Raw genomic sequence first — 23,046 nt, forward strand, 5'->3', positions numbered from 1 at the left:
TTTGCCAGCATATCCGTTTATTACCAGAGGACATCGCCCGAGGTGGGGGTGTTTGCCTGCAAAGGGCCCACTTCCTGCTCAGCTTAGCCACTGCAGGAAGCCTGTCTTGGGGCTCACAGCCAGCGCCGGGGTGGCCAAACCCAGGTCCCACTTCACAGGGAGGGGCAGGGCTCTCTCTCCTCCACGTTCAGCACTGTGTCCGTCGTCAGGCCAGCGTCTTCTAGGGTTTGGTCTTCTCCCACTTCCAGAGGTCTTCGGGGGTAGGAAGTGGAGAGGGTATAGATGGACTTGTGATACCCTACTTTCATCATCCAGTCCAGCAACACCTAGAAGACAGAGACTGGTGAGCCAGGTATTAACGCAACCTCCGGGCCTGGTCCTGAATCCTCGGCAAAAACAGTTGATCACCTAGAGAACCCAGTGGGCTTCCAGAAGGGAGACTGGCAGAGACGGGGCAGGCTAGAAGCAACTGAGAGAACTGGGGACTCCACCTGGGACCAACACTCCTTACTTTCAATAGAAGGATTTTCTTTGTAATCCTAATACACAATAAATCTAAAAGGGGGTCCCTAGGCTTCTTCACCAGACTGCCTTCAGGGACCGGGCACACAATGGTGGGCACAGAAGCCCTGACGACATCTCCGTCCCTCCTGCAGAGGAGAAAGGGGAAGGGCTGAAGCCCAAGTCTTGTCTGTGAATCCATCCTGTAAGCCACCATACACACTGAGAGCAAAGAAACGATTTTAAACCAATGGTTTTTATTCTTGGGCTGACTTGGGGATCAATGGTTCCTAATAATTATGGAAAACTATGAAAGCCCCTCAAGGACAAGTTAAAAATGAAGTATGGCCCACCCATGAGAGATGTGGGGTGGGAGACAGGGGACAGGGCTCGCTGTCCCTCAGGGGCCCTTAAGTCTGCACAGCCAAGAGGTGATGGACAGACCTCAGAGCAAGGCAGGCACAAGTCAATTCCCTGTGACTCCATCTCCTCATCTTTAAAATGCAAACAATGATGTTGCTTGTGCTCAGTTCACAAAATGATCGTAGGGGGAGCTTTGTACTCATCTGGGTCTCACAGACCTCTGTTGGGGGGCGGGAGGCAGCTGTGCTTCAGACTGAGCAGAGCTGGGTGGGGACGGGGGGCATAGGGGGCTCGGCCAGGCGGAACCTCCCTCACTGCATTAATAGACTGGATCCTCGCCCACCATGTCCCTGAAAAGCCTGCTTTAACTCACCTGTGAGCTCCACATCTTGCAGAACCTCCGTCGGAGGACTCGTCCATCAGGACAGCGGAGAGCGATTGCAACCACCTGGAAGCAGGAGCACAGGTCACTCTGCAGCCCGGCCAGACTGGCCCCTTCTCTGCAGCTCCCGGCCTGAAGGGCCCCCTTTCTCACCTCCACCTCTTAGCCTGCCGGAGTGCCTCACCCTCCCCCCAGTCCCCAGCTGAATGAATGGTGAGCCCCTTGAGGGCAGAGGAGGTGCTGGCCTCCAGCACTCCAGCAGATGCTCGGCCAGCAGAGGGCGGGCTCAGGAAGAGCTGAAGAGTTTCTGGCAGTAAGAACTATGTGGGCCGTGGGCATGTGGGGCAGGCAGGAACCTTGGGGTCACTCCTGTATAGCACCCATTGTGCCATTGGCACAGTCCCCCTTCCTTTTCTCCTGCTGGGCCCTGGCTCCCCCAGCAGCAGAAGCATCTTCTCTCCTGCTCCCCACACACTAATCTTGGAGGAGGAGGAAGTCCATGGCTGGGAGGGGTTCCCCCATTCCCTCCAGCCTCCCTCTAGCCCCATTACTCGGCCACCCTCCAGTCCTCAGCAGGGGGCACTGGGCAGGCCCACCCTGCAGACACTGGGAGCCCAAGGTCATCCTCCCTCCTTTCCTGAGTCAGGGCCAGGCTCCCATCCCTCTGAGGCCCTGAGACCGAGGTATTGTTCAAGACCCTGGGAAGTTGGTTAAGCAGCACTTAGTGGGCCCCAGCCATTGGGCTACAGAGAAACGGCCCTCGTGTCCAGAGCTCCGTCTGCAGGGACACCTGCTAGAATGGGAGGCGGGCCAGGGAGAGGCGAGGGGCTGGCAGGGAGGGGCGAAGGCCTCCGGAGAGCCCATGCCCCCAAGGAATTGGCCCTGGGGGAGACACACATGGGTAACTGTATAAAAATACATAGTGATGTGGGAGGAAGGGAAAAAGGGGGAGAGTGAGGAAATGCTCAGGAGCCAGGAAGCTCCCCCTGCATCCCCTCAGACCCAGAGAGCTCTGGAGCCAAGGGCCACAAGAACAGCCAGGCTTCCAGCCCAGTGTCCCCACCGCCTCCTGGGGAGATGCAGCCTAGCCCCCGGCCCTCTGGGGCCTCCTGGAGAGCCAGAGAGGAGAGCTGGGCACCCAGGCAGGCAGCTCGGCCTCAGGCACCAGCGTGACTGTGGATGAGAATGGGCAGGAAGAGGCGGGCACAGCTGCTGCTCTCGGGGAGGGGGCCTTGCCATCTGGCTTCCGAGCAAAGCCATCTTTCCATGTGTCTCCCACATTAAGAAGGGGGCCTGCGGGGGCTCAGACTTTTTGGTTTGCATCTTAAAGGCTTGGAACACAATAAGCAGCGCTTCACTGGTGCAGGGAGAATGCTCACTTCTTCGGCCGTCTCGGGAGGCTCTTCAGGTATAACAAGGCCCTGCGGGAGAGGAGAAGGGCGACGGTTAAAAGGAGAGCACGGTGTTTCCAGGAGGCCCCACCCACCTCCCTAACTCGGGCCTCTGCCCTCAGAATCCTCAGGGGCACAGAGGCCTGCCAGGCAGGGCCCCTCACTCAGTACCGCAATAGAGGAAGCGTGGCGGGAGGAGACCTCAGCTGTCCTTGGGCCAATAGTTCTGGAGCCAGTGGCCACTCACTGCCCCTGGGGTCAGCCCCAGCCAGGACCTGCTGAGGCCTGGCACAGTCACCCACACCTCTAGTCCTGGGGGCCGGTGAAGCCCTGGGGCTCAGCACCCTTAAAGAGAAGGCAGCAGGTGAGAGTCCACAAGCAGCTCTGAACGGCTCCTGCCCTCTTCCTCCTTGTGACCATAGCAAGAGCTGGCCATCTCTGGGTGGTCCCGTGCCAAACAAGGGGGGCTCTGCACCAAACAAGGGGGGACCCTGCGCCAAGCCACGGGGGTCCTATGCCAAACCGGAGGGGCCCTGCACCAAACTGGGGGGGTCGTCCTGAGCCAAACTAGGGGGTCCTGCACCAAACCAGGGTGGGTCCTGCACCAAACCGGGGGGGCTCCCGCGCCAAACAAGAGCTCTTCTTTGTCATTAAACAAGGCTCAAAAGACTTTTATTAGCCTGGTAGAGCCGGAAAGTAAAGGGCTATGTGAGGTAGGGGCCGAGGCTTCGTGAGGGTGAGGTCTTAGATAAGAGCAGCAGCGGGAATGGATACTTGGAGACATGGGACCAAAGGGAGAAGGGCGGGAGAAGGGCCAGCAGAGGCTTCCTCCCTCCACAAGGGCCCGCCATCCTGGTTACTCCCTCTCAAAGGGCGATGGAACAACAGAAAACCAGCATGAGTGCTATTTCTCTGGACATCCTGAGCAGCTATGGCCGCCAACCCCCAGACACACCTGGGAGGGCTCCCTTTGGAAGAGACCTCCCTCTCCCTCCTGAAGCCAGTGGGAGCCACCACAAGGGGACCCAGGCGAGCCCCCAACGAGCCCTGGCTCAGAGGCAGATGCTGAAGGGAAACGGCCCACATCCACCAAGGGGAGGGAAGGGAGAAACTAATGGGCCCGTCTTGGGCCTGAATCCCAGGTGAGGGGCCAGAGGAGCTCCGGCCCCAGGAAGGGCCTGGAGCTCTGGCCCTTGGGAGCGCTGCCAGCTTGTGTGCCAGAGGACAGGATGATGATGGGGCTGCCCAAGGGCAGCCAAGGGGGAGGCTCCACCCAGACAGGGACTGGCCAGGCAGGCACAGCAGGCGGGGGCTGAGGAAGGAACGGGCACTGGGCAAAGGGTCCTGGAGCTCTGTCTTAACAGGAGGCAGAAAAATCTCAACCTGGAAGCAGGAGACAGGGCCCAAGGATTCTGCTGGAGCTGCCAGAGGAGAGTTCTGCTTCGTGTTAGGCTGGGTCTGCAGGAGAAGCCGGGAAACCCTTGGCTCTGTGGGAGTTTGGGGTGTAACCGGATCTCAGAGGGCCCCGGGGCTGCCCGCTCCCCTTCCTGCAGCCTCTGCCTCTCCAAGGCAGGCTAAGATGCCATTAGCTGCTTTTGACAAAGTTCCAAGCAAGATCAGTTTATCGGGAGGACTAGCATCTGCCAACAAAGGGGCTCCAGAGGCCTCCCCGCAACCATAGTCCCCGAGTGAGGGCTGAGCCTCGCTGAATGACCGGATGACAGGGCTCCGCCCTGAGCATGTGTGGGTGATTGGACAGAAAGATGACATGATGTCATTTGGCCTCCCCTCCTAAAAGCCCTGAGGCCTAAACAGGACGTGGGGCACTGGGCCTGCAATGGGGAAGACCTGAGCTCAGATTTGCCCTCGGCCACCTGCCAGCCCTGTGGTGGGCAAGGCGCTCCCTCTTAATCCAGCGGAAAAGGGAATGGCAAACTCCTACAGGATCTCTGCCAAGTGAGCCCGGGGCCAGCTTCACTGGGCTGGGGCCTCGAGGCCCCCAAAGCTGGGCAGGACCCCATGGCAACGGCTTTGAGGCAGCTGGGCCTGGGGGAGCTCGTTACAGGGGTGGAGGTGCAGGGTTAAAGTCCTGGCCAAGCGAGCTGGAGTTGTCTGGATCCCAGGACCAGAATCAAGGACGCCGGGTGGCCAGTGCATCCACAGAGGGGACCAAAAAAGGGTGCCGGGTTCCCCGGACAAGGGGGAGAAAAGGCTGCTCTCCTGTCAGTGCAGAGGCAGGGAGGGAGCTGGATGGGCACAAGCCACAGAAACACTCTTCTGGCTCAACTGCTGTTTTTTCCCACTTTTATTATCCTTGACAGAAGGCGGGGCAAGGGGGGTGTCAGTAAATGATAGGAAGGTCAGATGAAATGGGCAGACCCTCAGTAGGGGGAGGGCCCCGGCACAAACAAGGAAGGGGAAAGAAAGGGGAAGCCGAGTGTCCGGGGCTCTGGGCAGATGCTCCCCACTGCCGGTGGGGAAAGCACCCACGGGGAGAACCAGGCCTCCAAAAGTACAGAGAGGATGACAAATAGCTCTGGGGTGAGACCAAATCCTTTTCAGATCTAAGGGCCTGCCCCCCAGGGCGATGGCCCAGCCACTTTATTAATATGATACGGTGTGAGTCTGGTAGCCCAGAGGTGCCTAGCTGGCTGCCCCTCACAGGCAGGGCCGGTGCAGCTTGGGCTTGGCACAGGACCCCCCCTGGTTTGACACAGGACCCCCCCTGGTTTGGTGCAGGAACCCCCTGGTTTGGCACAGGACCCCCCCCGGTTTGGCACAGGACCCCCCCCGGTTTGGCACAGGACCCCCCCCGGTTTGGCACAGGACCCCCCCTGGTTTGGCGCAGGACCCCCCCCCCCCGGTTTGACACAGGACCCCCCCGGTTTGGCACAGGACCCCCCCGGTTTGGCGCAGGACCCCCCCTGGTTTGGCACAGGACCCCCCCTGGTTTGGCGCAGGACCCCCCCCGGTTTGGCGCAGGACCCCCCCCGGTTTGGCACAGGACCCCCCCGGTTTGGCACAGGACCCCCCCGGTTTGGCACAGGACCCCCCCTGGTTTGGCACAGGACCCCCCCGGTTTGGCGCAGGACCCCCACTGGTTTGGCGCAGGACCCCCCCTGGTTTGGTGCAGGACCCCCCCCGGTTTGGCACAGGACCCCCCCTGGTTTGGCACAGGACCCCCGCCGGTTTGGCACAGGACCCCCCTGGTTTGTCACAGGACCCCCCCGGTTTGGCACAGGACCCCCCCATTTGGTGCCACCTCCCTAGGCTTGGGGCACCGCTTGCTGAGCTGGGGTTCCTTGGGGACACCCTGCTTCAGCGTTGGCCAGGCCCTGGGGGGGGAAGGAGGCTGCCCCAGCACTTTCCCCTGGCAGGTTCCCAGGGGCATTTTCACCGAGGCTCAATGACTCCAGCTTGCTGCGGACCCTCTGCCTCCAGGAAGACCTCGGGGACGCTACCTTCTTTGCTCTGGGCTGCTCCGGTGATGCTGGCGCGTGGTTCACATGCTCAGGCAGCTTCCGCCTCCTGGAGGCTTCCCTATTCGGGGTATCATCGGGTACTCCATTTTCACTGGCAACACTTGGCTCTTCATAGCCCTGGCTCGGGGAAACAATAGAAGAGATCTCTATTTCCCACTCGAGGAGCGCGTCCCAGACTCGGAGCGCTCCGTAAGCACTTTTTCCTTCATTCATTCACACAGCCATTCCATCCAAGGAGCTCCAACATAAGAGGCAGGAGGAAAAAGGAAGGCTCCCTGCCCCCACTTCCACCCCAGCGCCGGAGATGCCCGAAGTTACTGGTGACTAAAAAGTGGCTTCAGCCGCTCCGCCGTGGGCAGCTGCCCCTCAGGGCTGAGAGCAGCCTCCGAGCACTGGGATCTCCCCATGTTACCCCTTGTGCTCACCCCTCAGTCACTTTTAAAAGCAAGAATGGCTAAAGAAAAACTAGGCCTTGCTTTTCTGTCTTGTTAGGGGCTAACAGAAAGCACAGAATAATTTCATAGGCAGAGGTGCCTTTCTTCCCTTCTGGCTGCTAACGCATCCACTTTTGTGGTGCACCTCCCGCTGGCTCTTAAGTCCACAAGCTGCCCGGGCTGAAGAGGGGCAGGTACGGACGCCTGGGTGCTGGGCTGAGCCCTGGGGCCCAGCCTGCACCTGCCGCCGCCTGGCTGGGGCACCTTGCTGGGACGAGGAGTCCTTCAGTTTCCCCAGATGTAGAACCAAAGGCCTGGGACCTTCCGGATCATCTGTTCCCTCTGCTCCCATGCCAAGCTCTTCGGCCAGTCTGGATGAAGCTCCCAGGATCGTGGATCTGGGTTCCAGACCCTTGTCACCAGCCCGGAGGGCCAGAGCAGCCTCGCATTTGTGCCCAAGGAATTCAGACTAAACTGAACTTGTTGCCCGCGGGGTAATGGAAGACTCAGCGGGCAGCGCGCTGCCAGGTTATGTCTGCAGCTGGGCCAAAGGAATGGATTCTGAAGTTCTGACCGAAAGTTTTACTTTAGCAATCAAGGAACTGATTGGCCGGGCTGACGGAGGGCTGTGCAGGCCGGCTCTGGCGGGAGAGGGAGAAGTCAAGCTTCTCAGTCCCGAATTCTAGACTCCTCGGATAAAAAGGCCCACGCAGGTCATTCAGAAGTAGCCAGAGCAAGAACTGACCCGAAATCCACGAGGGGAATCACCTGACCCACGGATGAGAGCAAACTCCCGGCCACTCCTCGGATCGTATTCAGACTGGCCACCCGGGGTCCCCGACGTGCACCAACCCTCGCTGAAGCTCCCAGAGTTTTCTAATCTGTGATAGGCTGAAATGAATGCAAAGTCTCCCTTTTCACTCACTTCCTGAATCCCATCTGAGTTTTCCTCCTGCCACTTTTTCTCCCCAAAACGAAAACATACATTCACTAGATAAAGAGAGAATAAGGTTAAAACAGAACAGTGCTGGGCTCCGAGAGGGTCTTAAACCAATAGCGGGGCTCGGGTTTCCTCCATCCCCCGGCATCTTCTTCACCTGAGCCTTGGATTTGGGAAGAGTGGGTTTGGCTTTCCCAGGCCAGGGGCGCCCATGCTAGCTCTTGGGGAACCCTTCACCTCACCCCCAAGGGATCAGAGTCTGAGGACTTGGATTCATATCCCCTCGGACACCAAGGATCCTTCTAGTTTCCTTCTAGCTCCAGAGCCACCATCTTATGATCTCCATGCACACACACACTCTCACAGCCCCTGGGGAGCTGGGTAATAAGGGGACTTGTGAGGAGCTGGAGCGGGGGACAAAAGCACGTCTGTCAGAAACCCCCTCAGTCCTTGGGAGAGAAAGGGAACGGGCAGAAGCACTGGTGCCCAGAGAGCCGCGATATCGGGTGGAACAACCACTGGGAGCGGCAGATGAGGAGTAAACAGCCCAAAGTCAGGAAAAAGAGCCTGGGTTCCAAGGTGACCTCAAACACTACTGAAGTAAATCTGGGTGCTGTTTACTCCTTAATGGGCTTTTCTCTCTTCATTTGCAAAATGAGGGGTTGATTCACCAGCCTCCTCAGCCCAGCTGTTTCTAACTGTAAGCCTTTTGAAAGGAACTCAATGAAATGAACTCAAAGGGAGAAAAAAATGGGAAGAGCAGAGCAAGGTGACGGTGGATTTCCCCAAAGAAAGAAAAGCCCAGGCAGGGCTGGTGGTGGTTACAGTAGGAAGGGAGCAGGAGGAGGGATGCACGAGCAGGACCCCATCCTCCCACACATTGGAAGAGAGAAGCCTTTGCTTCCCATGGGAGGGGACAAGGATGCCCAGGCTAGGTGTTTTCCGAAGGGCCTGAGGGTGGGATCTGAGCTGGACCCGAACTGCTGATCTCGAGAAAGGTGGAGCTTGGCTGCAGGGGACCTGAGAAGAGCTGGAGGAGGGGACTAAGGGAGAGGAAGGGGAGCACAACCAGGAGAAGAGCGTATACAATCACCACACTGTAAAGGCAGACATCTCTGAAAGACGTCAGACTTCTGGTCAACGCAAAGACCAACCCCAATTCCAGAGAGACAGGAGAGTGAAGCTCCTTGAAGCCGCAGGCTGGCTCTGTCTTTTGCTGCTTTTTGCATCCTTAGTGCTTAGCACATAGAAGATGTTTAAAAAATGTTTGCTGAGGAATCATTGATAGTCATTGATTCTAAGAGGCTCATGGTCCAGGATTCAGATTTTTTGACATGGCTAATATGGGGATTTTTTTTTTTTGGCTTGATTATAAAAATTGGTTATAAGGGATTTGTTTTTCTTTTTCAATAGGGAGTGAAGAGGTGAAGGGGAGAGAAAATGAAATGTTAATTGAAAAAAAAATTGTAAAGGGGAGAGGAGAAACATGATGGTTGAATTTAAGTTAATTTGAAGGATTTTATTCAGCCCTGGGGGGAAGAACATGGAACAGTAGATAGAAATTACAGAGAGATAAATTTAGGTTGATATTGAAGAAATCCTCCTGACAGGAACTGTACAAAAGTGGAATGGGTTTCCTAATGATAGGGAAGTTATTTTCTTACTAGAAGTCTTCAAATTGGGTGAATGACCACTTGTCATTTTAATGAGATTTTTTTTCCTTCAGATTTGAGCTAGATTAGATAGCCACTAAGGTCCCTTCCAATTCTAAAATTCTTTGACTGGAATTAGCACTAGTGAAATATAGATCATATTTGTTTTAAAGGAATGCAATTCAATAAACTATAATAAACCAAATTTACCATTATAACTTTGAATGTAAATGGATTAAATTGTCTTCTAAAAAGAAAGACTCTATTAAATGACTTTAAAAATCCAAAAATGTTGCCTATAGGAAAGAATTCAGGGATATATATACACATATATATAGATATAGATACATATGGAGGGAGAGTGTTTGTGGAATAGAATAGAGACTAAAATTTGCCATATTTCAGTTGAGCCCAGAACATCTATAGCGGCAGTTGAACACTATTAAACAAAACTAAGTCTAAACTGGAAAGCCTTACAACATAGAGAAAGTGAATGCATATCATACTTAAAAGGATAACACCTTACAGATATTGCCATATGGCAGCATTGCCTCCAAAGGACTACAGATAACTACCACTCAGAAGACAGTGGAGCTCTTCATGGAAGGTGGCTGCACAGGTAAGGTGAATAGGCTGCAATCTCTATAATCAAGGAAAAATTCTAAAGAAGAACCGGAGCAAAAGACATCAAGGAAGAGAAGACAGGCTGACCCTATTTCAAGTAACTAAAAGTGAGACGTTAGAGGGGATGCTGGAACAAAGTGAGGAAAGCCGCCAGCCGGGGAAATAGTATCTGAATCTTTCAGACCACAGATCCATCTGAGTTCTTTAAAAGGTATTAATGACAATAATACAATATCAACAGAAAGTAACTGGGACTCTATTGGTGAAGCATCTGAATTAAAAAGAAAAATTAACCAACTTAACAAAAAAAAAAATGCATAGAAAAACTATTAAGAAAGTTCAATTCTCCACTAAGAGAACACATTATTCGACTTTACCTTTCATTCATTTAATAACGTTTATTACACCTACCATGTGCCAGGCACTGTACTGAATGGGGGGATACACTAAGAGGCAAAAGACATTTCCTGTTCTTATGAAGCTTACAATTTAGTGTGGGAGAGAAACAGCATGTAAACAAATATATACAAACAAACCATATAGAAAATAAACAGAAAATAACTGACAAAGGGAAGATGGCGGCGTGGAGGCAGACAGCTGCTTGAGCTCCTCGTTTTCTCTCAGAACTTACTTCATGACAAGCCTCTGACTTAATGCTTGACCCAGAAAGAAATCCACAAATTATCACCAAGAGAAGACATCCTTGAAAGTCGCCAGAAAAGGTCTGTGTTTGTTCGGGGGAGGGTCAATCAGACTGGGCGCAGACTGAGGGCAGACAGCCAGAGCAAGACAGGCAGCTCACACAGCTCAGACCGGAGGGGGAGGGGTGTGATCTCTGCCGTTTCTGTGAAAGGGCTTTTGCCCCAGTGTGGATGCTCTGTCTTGGCAGCAAGCCAGGAGCGGTGGAGAGGGGGTAAACACCGGAGGGGAAGATTAAAACCCCAGAAAGCCAGCGTCTCTCAGAGCCCGGCCACCCCCAACCCCCACCTGGACTGACTCCGTGCATTCTCAGAGCCTCAGAGCGCAGACTCAGTACAGTCATTGCTGTTCTGTTAGTGGCTCTCTGCTGCCCTACCCCCAGTCTGTAGAGGAAGCCCATTAATACCATCCAGCCCTATCCCCCGCAAAACAGACCAATTGTTTCTCTTGTCAGTTTGTTTTCTTTGATTCCTACTCTGACAAAATGAACAAAAAATTCAAAAGGGCTCTAACCATTGACAGCTTCTGTGTGGAGAGGGAGCAGACTTCAAATGCTGAGGAGACTAAAAACAGACTGTCCCCAGAGGAATCCCCTGGGAGGGATATAAGCTGCTCCTCAATACAAAAGAATCTCATAGAGGAAATCAAAAAGGCTCTCACAAGAGAGCTGGAAGAGAAATGGGAAAAGGAAAGGGAAGCTTGGCAAGAGAGCCTGGAGAAGTCATCCCATGCATTCAAAGACAGAGTGGATAAAGAAATCAAATCATTGAGAAACAAGATTAGTGAGCTGGAAAAGGTAAACAACTCCAAGGAAAACAGGATTAGTGAGCTGGAAAAGGTAAACAACTCCAAGGAAAACAGGATTAGTGAGCTGGAAAAGGTAAACAACTCCAAGGAAAACAGGATTAGTGAGCTGGAAAAAGAAATCAGCTCTCTAAAAAATAAAATGGATAAAATGGAAAAAAATTCCATAGAAGATAAAAACTCAATTGGACAATTACAAAGAGATATAAAAAAAGTGAGTGAAGAAAATACATCATTGAAAATTAGACTGGAACAAGTAGAAATGAATGACTCAAGGAGAAACCAAGAGGGAGTCAAGCAAAACCAGAGAAATGAAACAATTGAAAAGACTGTCAAGTACCTTACCAGAAAGACAACAGACCTGGAAAACAGATCCAGGAGAGACAATTTGAGAATAATCGGACTCCCTGAAAAATGGGAGGAAAAAAAGAGCTTGGACACCATTTTTGAGGAAATTATCAAAGAGAACTGCCCAGACGTTTTGGAAACAGAGGGTAAAATAGACATTGAGAAAATTCATCGATCACCTACTGAAAGGGACCCTAAAATCAAAACGCCAAGAAATATAGTGGCCAAGTTCAAGAACCATCAGACAAAGGAAAAGATATTGGAAGCTGCTAGAAAAAAAACAATTCAGATATAGAGGATCCACAATAAGGATAACACAGGATCTAGCAGCGTCCACATTAAAAGAACGCAGGGCCTGGAACATGATATTCCGAAAGGCTAAGGAACTTGGTATGCAGCCAAGAATAACTTACCCAGCAAGAATGAGCATCGTTTTCCAGGGAAGAAGATGGACATTTAACGAAATAAATGAATTCCATCTATTTTTGATGAAAAAACCAGACCTACATAAAAGGTTTGATCTTCAAATACAGAACTCAAGAGACTTCTAAAAAAGGTAAAAAGAAATCTTGAGAACTATACTTCTGTCAAAAAAATATGTAAAGAACATATGTACAATTTGTCTTAGAAACTAGAGGTGGAAAGGAGATTATATCATAAAAAAGTATAAAGTGGTGGTACTACATCTCATGAAGAGGCAAAGGTAACCTATTATATCTGAGAGAAAGAAAGGAGGGAGATGAACATAGCGTGTATCAATAGACATATTCGATTTATGGTGAAACTTCTTCCACTTCATTGAAAAGTGAAAGGAAAGGAGTAAGCTAAGGGGAAGGGAATACAGTAATTTCGAGGAAAAGGGGTAAAATAAGGGGAGGATCTTTAAGGTAGGGGAGGGATCCTAAAAAGGGAGGGCTGTGAAAAGCAAGTGGTGTTCACCAGTTTAATACTGGATAGGAGGGTAAAAGGGAAGGAAAGGGGAAAAGCATAAGCAGGGGTTAATAGGATGGCAAGCAATATAGAATTAGTCCTTCTAACCATAAATGTGAATGGGGCAAACTGCCTCATAAAGAGGAAGCAGTTAGCAGACTGGATTAAAAGTCAGAATCCTACTATATGTTGTTTACAGGAAACACACCTGAAACAGGATGAGACATTCAAACTAAAAGTAAAAGGGTGGAGCAGAATCTATTATGCTTCAGGCAAAACCAAAAAAGCAGGGGTAGCCATCCTCATCTCAGATCAAGCAAAAACAAAAATTGATCTAATTAAAAGAGATAAGGAAGGGCATTATATCCTGCTAAAGGGAAGCATCAATAGTGAAACAGTATCAATATTAAACATGTATGCACCAAGTGGTGCAGCATCTAAATTCTTAAAAGAGAAATTAAGAGAGCTGCAAGAGGAAATAGATAGCAAAACTATAATAGCGGGAGATCTCAACCTTGCACTATCAGAATTAGATAAATCAAACCACAAAATAAATAAGAAAGAAGTCAAAGAGGTAAATAGAATACTAGAAAAGTTTGATATGATAGATCTTTGGCGAAAGCTAAATGGAGACAGAAAGGAATATACTTTCTTCTCAGCAGTTCATGGAACCTATACAAAAATTGATCATATACTAGGGCATAAAAACCTCAAAATCAAATGCAGTAAGGCAGAAATAGTAAATGCATCCTTTTCAGACCATAATGCAATCAAAATAACATTTAATAAAAAGCCAGGGGAAAATAGACCAAAAAATAATTGGAAACTAAATAATCTTATACTAAAGAATGATTGGGTAAAACAGCAAATCATAGACATAATTAATAACTTCACCCAAGAAAATGACAATAATGAGACATCATACCAAAATGTGTGGGATACAGCCAAAGCAGTAATTAGGGGAAGTTTTATATCTCTACAGGCCTACTTGCATAAAATAGAGAAAGAGAGGGCCAACGAATTGGGTTTACAACTAAAATTGCTAGAAAAGGAACAAATTAAAAACCCCCAGACAAACACAAAACTTGAAATTCAAAAAATAAAAGGTGAGATTAATAAAATTGAAAGTAAAAAAACTATTGAATTAATTAATAAAACTAAGAGTTGGTTTTATGAAAAAACCAACAAAATAGACAAACCCTTAGTAAACCTGATTAAAAAAAGGAAAGAGAAAAAGCAAATTGATAGTCTTGAAAATGAAAAGGGTGAACTCACCACTAATGAAGAGGAAATTAGAACAATACTTAGGAGCTACTTTGCTCAACTTTATGCCGATAAATTTGATAACTTAAATGAAATGGAAGAATACCTTCAAAAATATAGCTTGCCCAGATTAACAGAGGAAGAAGTAAGTAGTCTAAATAGTCCCATCTCAGAAAAAGAAATAGACCAAGCTATTAACCAACTTCCTAAGAAAAAGTCCCCAGGACCAGATGGATTTACAGGTGAATTCTACCAAACATTTAAAGAACAACTAACTCCAATGCTATGTAAACTATTTGAAAAAATAGGGATTGAAGGAGTCCTACCAAATTCCTTCTATGACACAGACATGGTACTGATACCTAAACCAGGTAGATCGAAAACTGAGAAAGAAAACTATAGACCAATTTCCTTAATGAATATTGATGCTAAAATATTAAATAAGATATTAGCAAATAGACTTCAGAAAATCATCCCCAGGATAATACACTATGACCAAGTGGGATTTATACCAGGAATGCAGGGCTGGTTTAATATTAGGAAAACTATTAGTATAATTGACCATATTAATAATCAAATTAATAAAAACCATATGATCATCTCAATAGATGCAGAAAAGGCATTTGATAAAATCCAACATCCATTCCTACTAAAAACGCTTGAGAGTATAGGAATAAATGGACTATTCCTTAAAATAATAAGGAGCATATATTTAAAACCTTCAGTAAACATCATATGTAATGGTGATAAACTAGAACCTTTCCCTGTAAGATCAGGAGTGAAACAAGGTTGCCCACTATCACCATTACTATTCAATATAGTACTAGAAACTCTAGCCTTGGCAATAAGAGCCGAGAAAGAGATCCAAGGAATTAGAGTAGGAAATGAAGAAATCAAATTGTCACTTTTCGCAGATGACATGATGATATACTTAGAGAACCCCAAAGACTCTGCTAAAAAGCTATTAGAAATAATTCAGAATTTTAGCAAAGTCGCAGGATACAAAATAAATCCACATAAATCCTCAGGATTTTTATACATTACCAACACAATCCAACAGCAAGAGATACAAAGAGAAATTCCATTCAAAATAACAGTCGATAGTATCAAATATTTGGGAATATATCTACCAAAGGAGAGTCAGGAATTATATGAGCAAAATTACAAAACACTTGCCACAAAAATAAAGTCAGATTTAAATAATTGGAAAGACATTCAGTGTTCTTGGATAGGCCGAGCGAATATAATAAAGATGACAATACTCCCCAAACTAATCTATTTATTTAGTGCTATACCAATCAGACTCCCAAGAAACTATTTTAATGACCTAGAAAAAATAACAACAAAATTCATATGGAAGAATAAAAGGTCGAGAATTGCAAGGGAACTAATGAAAAAAAAGTCAGAGGAAGGTGGTCTAAGTGTACCTGATTTAAAGCTATATTATAAAGCAACAGTCACCAAAACCATTTGGTATTGGCTAAGAAATAGACTAGTTGATCAGTGGCATAGGTTAGGTTCACAGGACAAGATAGTGAATAAAAATTGCAATCTAATCTTTGACAAACCCAAAGATCCCAAATTTTGGGATAAGAATTCATTATTTGACAAAAACTGCTGGGAAAACTGGAAATTAGTATGGCAGAAACTAGGCATGGACCCACATTTAACACCACATACTAAGATAAGATCAAAATGGGTCCAAGATTTAGGCATAAAGAACGAAATCATAAATAAATTGGAGGAACATGGGATGGTTTACCTCTCAGACTTGTGGAGGAGGAAGGAGTTTGTGTCCAAGGGAGAACTAGAGACCATTATTGATCACAAAATAGAACATTTTGATTACACCAAATTAAAAAGTTTCTGCACAAACAAAACTAATGCAAACAAGATTAGAAGGGAAGTAACACATTGGGAAAACATTTTTACAGTTAAAGGTTCTGATAAAGGCCTCATCTCCAAAATATACAGAGAATTGACTTTAATTTATAAGAAATCAAGCCATTCTCCAATTGATAAATGGTCAAAGGATATGAACAGACAATTTTCAGATGATGAAATTAAAACTATTTCCACTCATATGAAAGAGTGTTCCAAATCACTATTGATCAGAGAAATGCAAATTAAGACAACTCTGAGGTATCATTACACACCTGTCAGATTGGCTAAGATGACAGGAACAAATAACGATGAATGTTGGAGGGGCTGTGGGAAAACTGGGACACTGATGCATTGTTGGTGGAGTTGTGAAAGAATCCAGCCATTCTGGAGAGCAATCTGGAATTATGCCCAAAAAGTTATCAAAATGTGCATACCCTTTGAACCAGCCATACTACTACTGGGCTTATACCCCAAGGAACTACTAGAGAAGGGAAAGGGTCCTGTATGTGCCAAAATGTTTGTGGCAGCCCTTTTCATAGTGGCTAGAAGCTGGAAGATGAATGGATGTCCATCAATTGGAGAATGGTTGGGTAAACTATGGTATATGAATGTTATGGAATATTATTGTTCTATAAGAAATGACCAACAGGAGAAATACAGAGAGGCTTGGAGAGACTTACATCAACTGATGCTGAGTGAAACGAGCAGAACCAGGAGATCATTATACACTTCAACAATGATACTGTATGAGGATGTATGCTGATGGAAGTGGATTTCTTCAACATAGAGAAGAGCTAATCCAATTCCAATTGATTAATGATGGACAGAACCAGCTACATCCAGAAAAGGAACACTGGGAAATGAATGTAAACTGTTATTTTTACCTTCTGAATCCAATTCTTCCTGTGCAACAAAAAATTCGGTTCTACACACATATATTGTATCTAAATTATACTGTAATATATTTAACATATATAAGACTGCTTGCCATCTGGGGGAGGGGGTTGGGGGAGGAAGGGAAAAAATCTGAATAGAAGTAAGTGCAAGGGATAATGTTGTAAAAAATTACCCATGCATATGTACTGTCAAAAAATGTTATAATTATAAAATAAAATAAAAAAATTAAAAAAAAATAACTGACAAAGGGAAGACACTGGAATTAAGAGGGGTTAGGGAAAGCTTGTTGTAGAAGGTGGGAATTCAGATGGGACTCGAAGCCAGGGAAGTTCATAGTAAGACTGAACGAGGGGGATCACAGAAGAGAGCCAGAAAAACCTTGAGCCAAAAGATGGAGGGTCTTGGTGAAAAGCCAGGAGGACCGATAGCCTCGCATCACAGAGTATGTGTTGGGGAATAAGATATAAAAAGACTAGTGAGGAAGGGGGAAGTTAGACAATGAAGGGCCAAACAGAGCATTCTTGGAGGCAATACGAACCATTAGAGTTTTGAGGCTAAGAGAAACATGGAAAGGCCTGTGTTTTGGGAAAATCACTTTGGTGACTGAATGGAGGATGGATAGAGAGTGTAAAGGCCTGAGGCAGGCAGACTCACCAACTGTTAATGCACCAGTCCAGGTCTGAGGTGGTGGGGTTCTGTACCAGGTTGGGGGGCAGCATCAGAAAAGAGGAGGAGGTATATTGGGAGAAGCTGTAAATATGAACCTTGGATATGGAGGGTGAGAAATGATGAGAAGGACAGGATGACTCCTAGGCACTGAGCCTGGGGGACTGGGAAGGTGGTGTTTGCCTCACAAGTAATACGGAGTTTAGAGAGAAAGAAAATGAGTTTTGTTTTGGACAAATTGAATTTAAGAAGCCAACTGGACATCCAATTTAAGATGTATGAAAGGCAGCCGATGAGAAATTGGAAGCTGATGGGGAGATTGATGCAAGAAAGGTAAATTTGAGAATCATCAGCATAGAGATGGACATTAAATCCATGACAACTGATGAGATCACCAAGTGAAGCTGTGTAGAGAGATAAGGGAAGAGGCCCCAGGATAGAGCCTTGGGGGACACCTATGGTGAGAAACCTGATCTGGAGGAGGGTCCAGCAAAAGAAACAGAGAAAAAAATGGTCAGTGAAGAGGAGGAGAATCAGGAGAAAGAGGCTCCTAAAAACTAGAAAGAATTCAGTATCACAGAGGAAAGAGATCACCAGTAATCAGGACTGCAGAGAGCTCAAGGGTAAGGATGGAGAAAAGGCGGCCATTGGATTTGGCAACTAAGAGATGACTGGTAATTTTGGGGATAGCAGTTTTTGTGGAATAATGAAGTCCCTATGCCAGACTGTAAAGAGAGAAGAGGGGGAGGAACATGAAGGCTCCTATCTTAGGTGGCCTTTTTGAGAAATTTAGCTACAGAGGGCAAAAGGCAGGGACGGGGGGATCAAGTGAAGGATTTTTCCAGGATGAAGAAGAGTTGGGTATGTTTGTAGGCCGTAGGAAATGAACCAGTAGAGATGAAAATAAGTGAAAGGTTGGGGATGACAAAGGGGGCAATCCAGTAAAGGAGAGGGGATGAAACGGGACTGCCTGAATAAGTAGAGGAGTGAGCCTTCGTAAGGACTGAGGCTGCCTCCTCATGTGAACGAGAAGAGTGATGGGAGGAGAGTGGACGGAGCTTGTGGGCAAGGCTCTCGGCTGAGAGAGGAGGGAAGGGGTCCATCGAGGCTGGAGAAGGGATGGGGTCTGAGAGAGCTCCAGGAGGAGGCAGGACGGGGAACTGATAAGGAAGGTGCAGAAGGACTGCCCAGCTCAGGCTGTGCACACTGGACTGTGGGGCTGAGTGGTACAGGGGCAGTGGACGGTGCGCCCGGCCTGCAATCAGGAACACTCAGACGCGGATTAGTTCTGTGACCCTGAGCAAGTCACTTAACCCAGGCTGTTGGCCTCAGGGTTCTCATCTGTCAAACGGGGGTGACCGGGGCTGGGGCAACAGGGCTGTCTGGGGCAATGCTCAGAGGGTCTCCCTGGGCGCTAGGGATGAGTAACTAAACCTGCAGAGGCTGGGGGCAGTCACAGGGGCAGTCGCTAGGGAGGTGTCTCTCCAAAAGAGATGAACTCTCTGGGCGCCCTGGGACTGACCACCACCCAAGCAGGGCAGAGCACCAACATGCAAAGGAGAAGTTGTCTTACCCCAAGCTTGTAGCCATCAAGCGATTTCCAGGTTTCTCCCATCATTTGATAGAAGCTTTCTTCCTGTTTTCTTAGTTTTGTTTCCTGGCGAGGTTTCAGGACATTCTTCAAGTATCCACTGCTCTGCTCATAAAAAGCAAGGACGCCTGGTGAATCTAGCCTGGTGCCCTGGATCCCCGGGGGTCCCCATCTCCTCCCTCGGGACCGCTGCCCGTGCTGATGGAGGCTTACAAGGCCCTCTCCTTCCCCCGTTCCTCTTTGTCCAGCCCTGACTTCGCCTGGCCCTCTGCACTGGTCCCGGCATGGCCTTCCCTGTGCCCTGCTTAGTCTGGGAGCCCCAGGCAGGCGCTCAGCCAGAGGAGTGACCTTTAGGGGGTTAGAGGTGGAGGAAGACAGCAGGGCAGAACGACCTCTGGCTCACAGATCACTCAGGTTTGCAGAGAGACACAGCTAAGTCTGCATCATTCTGTTCATTTCTGAAACATCCGCCTCCTCCCCCCAGGCCCATGGACCCCAGTGATAAGTGGGTCAGAGACAAAGCAGACTCGGGAGGATAGAGAGGGTCCCGAAACTGTTAAGAAGGAAGAGAGCCAGCATGCATTGGGCCCTGGGAAAGGCGCAGTTCTAGGTGATTGGGATACAAATAGAGAGAACCAGACCAGCCCTTCAAGCAGCTTGCATTCTAACATGGGCACACGGCACACACAAGGGAGCGAGAGCAGGAGTGGGCACAGGGGACCCTGGGCACTGGGGCCCGGCTTTGAAGTCTGGAAGCCAGGAATGGGGCAGAGGGGAGTGAAGGTCCTGGAACCAACAGAAGCCTGGCCCAAAGGACACTCAGTGTAAGAGGGTTTTCAGCAAAGAACAAAGGAGGGATGTTAAATCTACTTTAGCCCATTTTCTCCTTTCAAAATGGAAAGAAGTCCAGAGAGTGTCCAAAACATGGAGGGTCTCTTGGGGTCCTCACAGACAGTCTTGGGGAGGTTTCTTGGCCGAGGACTGGCCTGAGGGCCTCCATTGGCCGAGGACCCACTGGGCCTGAGCTTGGGCTCCCGGAGGGGACTCTGCCTGCCCTCTGCCCGCCGTGCCTTTCAGCACCCCCAAGCACTGCAGAGGCCTCTGGGAAGCCCTGGAGGAGAAGAGCTCACCTTGGTGCTCAGGGTCTCCTGCTGCTTTTCTCTTACACGTTTTTGCCTTCTTTTATTCTCATCTTCAGTTACTAGGACAACAAAACACAAGAGTGCTTTTTTTATTCCCTAATTACCAGCAAATTCCCTGCACAGAAGAGACGTGCTCAGAATTCACAGTAGAGGAAGCCTCCCAGCCTCCCTCGTCAGTGACACGGGGCAGGAGCCAGCCTTCTCTGCCCCGGCACAAAGACCAGCCAGGGAAACAAAAGTTCTGACCTGGAGCCCGGGCTGTGAGGACCTGAGGATGCGGCCGCTGGAGCAGAGGGAGCACTGGGCCATGGAGACCCGAGTTCAAATCCAGCCTTAGACGCTCACTAGCTGGGACCCTGGACAGGTCACCCATCTCTGCTGGAGTTTCCTCATCTGAACAACAAGCCTCTCTCCCAAGGCTGCAGACACATGATATTTATAAAACATTTTGCACATCTGAAAGCTCTCTAGCAGCACTAGTTCTTCTTATCATAGAGAGAGCAGGGCTCACTGGCTGGCTGTAAATGGGGAGCCGCTGGGGGGCAGCCCGGGCCAGGGGGAATTCGTTCTTAGAGCTGGAAGAGACCATGAGGTCGGACCCATGTTTTCAGATGGGGAAACTGAGAAAGGCCTGGCTCTTGCTCAGGGCTTCTCGGGGTCTGGGAGGGGGGTGACTCGAGGGCCAGTGACTGAGCCGCCTGCCCTTCTGAAAGGCTGCAAGACTTCCCCAGACTGGGGCGGGAGGAAACGCCTAAGACTCCCAACCACGCCAGTGAGCGGACAGCCTGGCCTGGTCCCCATGTAGCCCCCTCTCAGGAACTCTGCCGTCTGGCAGCTGAGATCAAGGGACTCACTGATGCCTAGTCCGGCAGGGCCCTGACGCCCGCCCCGTGGCTCCAAGAGGTGAGCTTTTCCCTCGCCTGCCGGGGCTCGCACTGGCATCCAGCCCCCTTCCCTGCCCCTGCCCCATCTGCACACACAGCCTCCCCGTCTGGAAGCTCACGCCAAGAGGTTCTCAAAGCTCTTTGGGAGGCGGGTGGGCCCACAAGTACCATTCCCATGTTGGGGTAAGGACAGACCCACCCAGGGTCACATGAGAATAGTCCCATGAGACCTGGCCCAGGTCTCCAGACATTCCTCCCACCTGACGCTGCCCCCTTTGGCAGGAGGCAATCACAATGGACAAGAGGGAGCCCTCCAAGATAAGAAAACAGTGCAGGAGGAGGGTGAGCCTGGCAGCAACTCACCAGACCAAGCAGGGGATGTAGGATGTAGGAAGGAGGTGTTGAGGCAGGTAAATAAGTCATAAATGCAGGGAGAATGCCACAGGAGCCCCGGAGGCCTGCCTGGAGGTGGGGCAAGGAGAAGTCTCAAGCCCAGCCCAGGCAAAGAGATCAGCAGCTCTGCCTGCACAGAGGGGTGGGTGGGGGCCAGTCCAGCTTTAGAAACATGCTGGCAGGAGTGAGGGGTCCAGGAGCTGGGGAGGGGGGGACACTGGTGTGGGGTCTACAGTAGACTGAGGGGCAAAGAGGAAGTCATGGCTGCAGTTGATATGGAGAAGGCTGAACTGGATAGTGATGACCTACTTCTGGTGGGTCCGAGGATGAAAACCCTCTGAAGGAGACAGAATCACAGGAAAGGACAGCGATCTTTCTGCCCGGCATCCAAGTCTTGCCCCCGCTGTCTCTGCCTAGTGAAGCCTCCTGGCCAGGACGTCCTCTCCAATGCCTGCAGCCGCCCACATCGTCTCACCCACCTCCAAACTTCTCAGGCACTCAGCAAATGCCCAGAGTGCCAAAAGCCAGCCTGGAGCGTGCTTCCCATCTCGGGGGCTCTGAAAGGGGGGGGGGGGGCTTGGGAACCTCTGCTTGCTGGCTTCCTTCCAGGCTCAGCTAGAGTCCCACCCCCTGCTGGAGGCTCTTCTTGAGCCTTCTCTCTGGTGAGTGTTTCCAATTTGTCCCGTATACATCTGGTAGGAGCTTAATACGTACCAGCTGGCACGAGGCATTTCAATATAATTGTTTTCTTTTGGGAGCTTAAGAATTTTTTTATGCACTTAAAAACATTCTTCTAAGCAGGGGTCTGGGGGAGACCCATTCTTTGTGATTTTCCTAGTCAAGGGGCAAACTTTACTGAAGTGATGTGACGCCATTCCAAACTGTCCAAGGGGCCATGACCCCAAACAGTCAAGAACCTTGATGTTAAACCAAGCAAGGACTATTTTTAGGCATAAATTTTAAGATCTTCAAGAGAACCAAACAAGTAGGACCACCAAAAAGCTTTGTGGCAGGAGGGGAAGGAGTTGAGGGGGACGCAGCCGTGCATCTACAGCAACCAAGGGCGCTGGGGCCACGGAAGGGGGCTGCCCGGAGGCTCGGCCTTCTCACTTCCCTGCCATCTGCTCCTCTCACAGCCGTCACACACCAGTCTGGTTTCCCCAGAGCGCTTCTCTCCTGGGATGGCCAGACAGACAACAGCCACTGGGCCTGGTATCCTAGTGTCCTTCCCCTCACCGCTGAGCCTGCTAGAGCTCAGGCTCGAGACTCGGTACCTGGGCACCTGAGCCTGCTAGACCTGCAGCTTCTGAAACAACTGGGCAGCAGGAAGCCACAGCTGGCTCACCGGATGAAGATGAAGGCTGAGGAAAAGCTGAGTCCTGAGTTCTACTCTGCCCCTACTTTTAGTTGTCTGAGTCAGAGTCAATATTAAGCAAGGCACTTTCTTTCTTTTAAGCTTTTTATTTTCAAAATATATGTGCAGATAAATTTCAACGTTCATCTTTGCAAAACCTTGAATTCCAAATTTTTTTCTTCCTCCCTTCCCTCCACTCTTTGTCCTAGATGGCAAGTGATCTAATATAGGTTAAACATGTGCAATTCTTTTATTTATATATATATATATATAAAATTCTCTTGCTGCACAAGAAAAATCAGATCAAAAAGGGAAGAAAATGAGAAAGAAAACAAAATGCAAGCAAACAACAAAAAGTGAAAATGCCATGCTGTGAACCGCTCTCAGTGCCCACAGTCCTCTCTCTGGGCACAGGTGGCTCT

General features: G+C 49.3%; 1 protein-coding gene across 5 annotated transcripts in view; it reads right to left on the reverse strand.

The window, feature by feature from the left end:
• UBXN8 (UBX domain protein 8) overlaps window positions 1-23,046 on the reverse strand; it is a 35,765-nt gene continuing 12,719 nt past the window's right edge. For 4 of the 5 annotated variants that reach the window (XM_074272984.1, XM_074272980.1, XM_074272981.1 and 1 more), the window contains 6 exons: window positions 19,982-20,052; window positions 18,834-18,956; window positions 6,099-6,236; window positions 2,626-2,667; window positions 1,238-1,312; window positions 1-326 (listed from right to left, as the gene is read on the reverse strand). In XM_074272984.1, coding sequence (XP_074129085.1) covers window positions 153-326; window positions 1,238-1,312; window positions 2,626-2,667; window positions 6,099-6,236; window positions 18,834-18,956; window positions 19,982-20,052 — 623 coding nt within the window. In that variant the 3' untranslated portion in view covers window positions 1-152. Of the gene's footprint in view, window positions 327-1,237; window positions 1,353-2,625; window positions 2,668-6,034; window positions 6,237-18,833; window positions 18,957-19,981; window positions 20,053-23,046 lie in introns of all 5 variants that reach the window. The other variant, XM_074272982.1, reaches the window with a different exon arrangement.

The sequence above is a fragment of the Sminthopsis crassicaudata genome, chromosome 6 (genome assembly GCF_048593235.1).
Source record: "Sminthopsis crassicaudata isolate SCR6 chromosome 6, ASM4859323v1, whole genome shotgun sequence".
Classification (NCBI taxonomy): domain Eukaryota; kingdom Metazoa; phylum Chordata; class Mammalia; order Dasyuromorphia; family Dasyuridae; genus Sminthopsis; species Sminthopsis crassicaudata.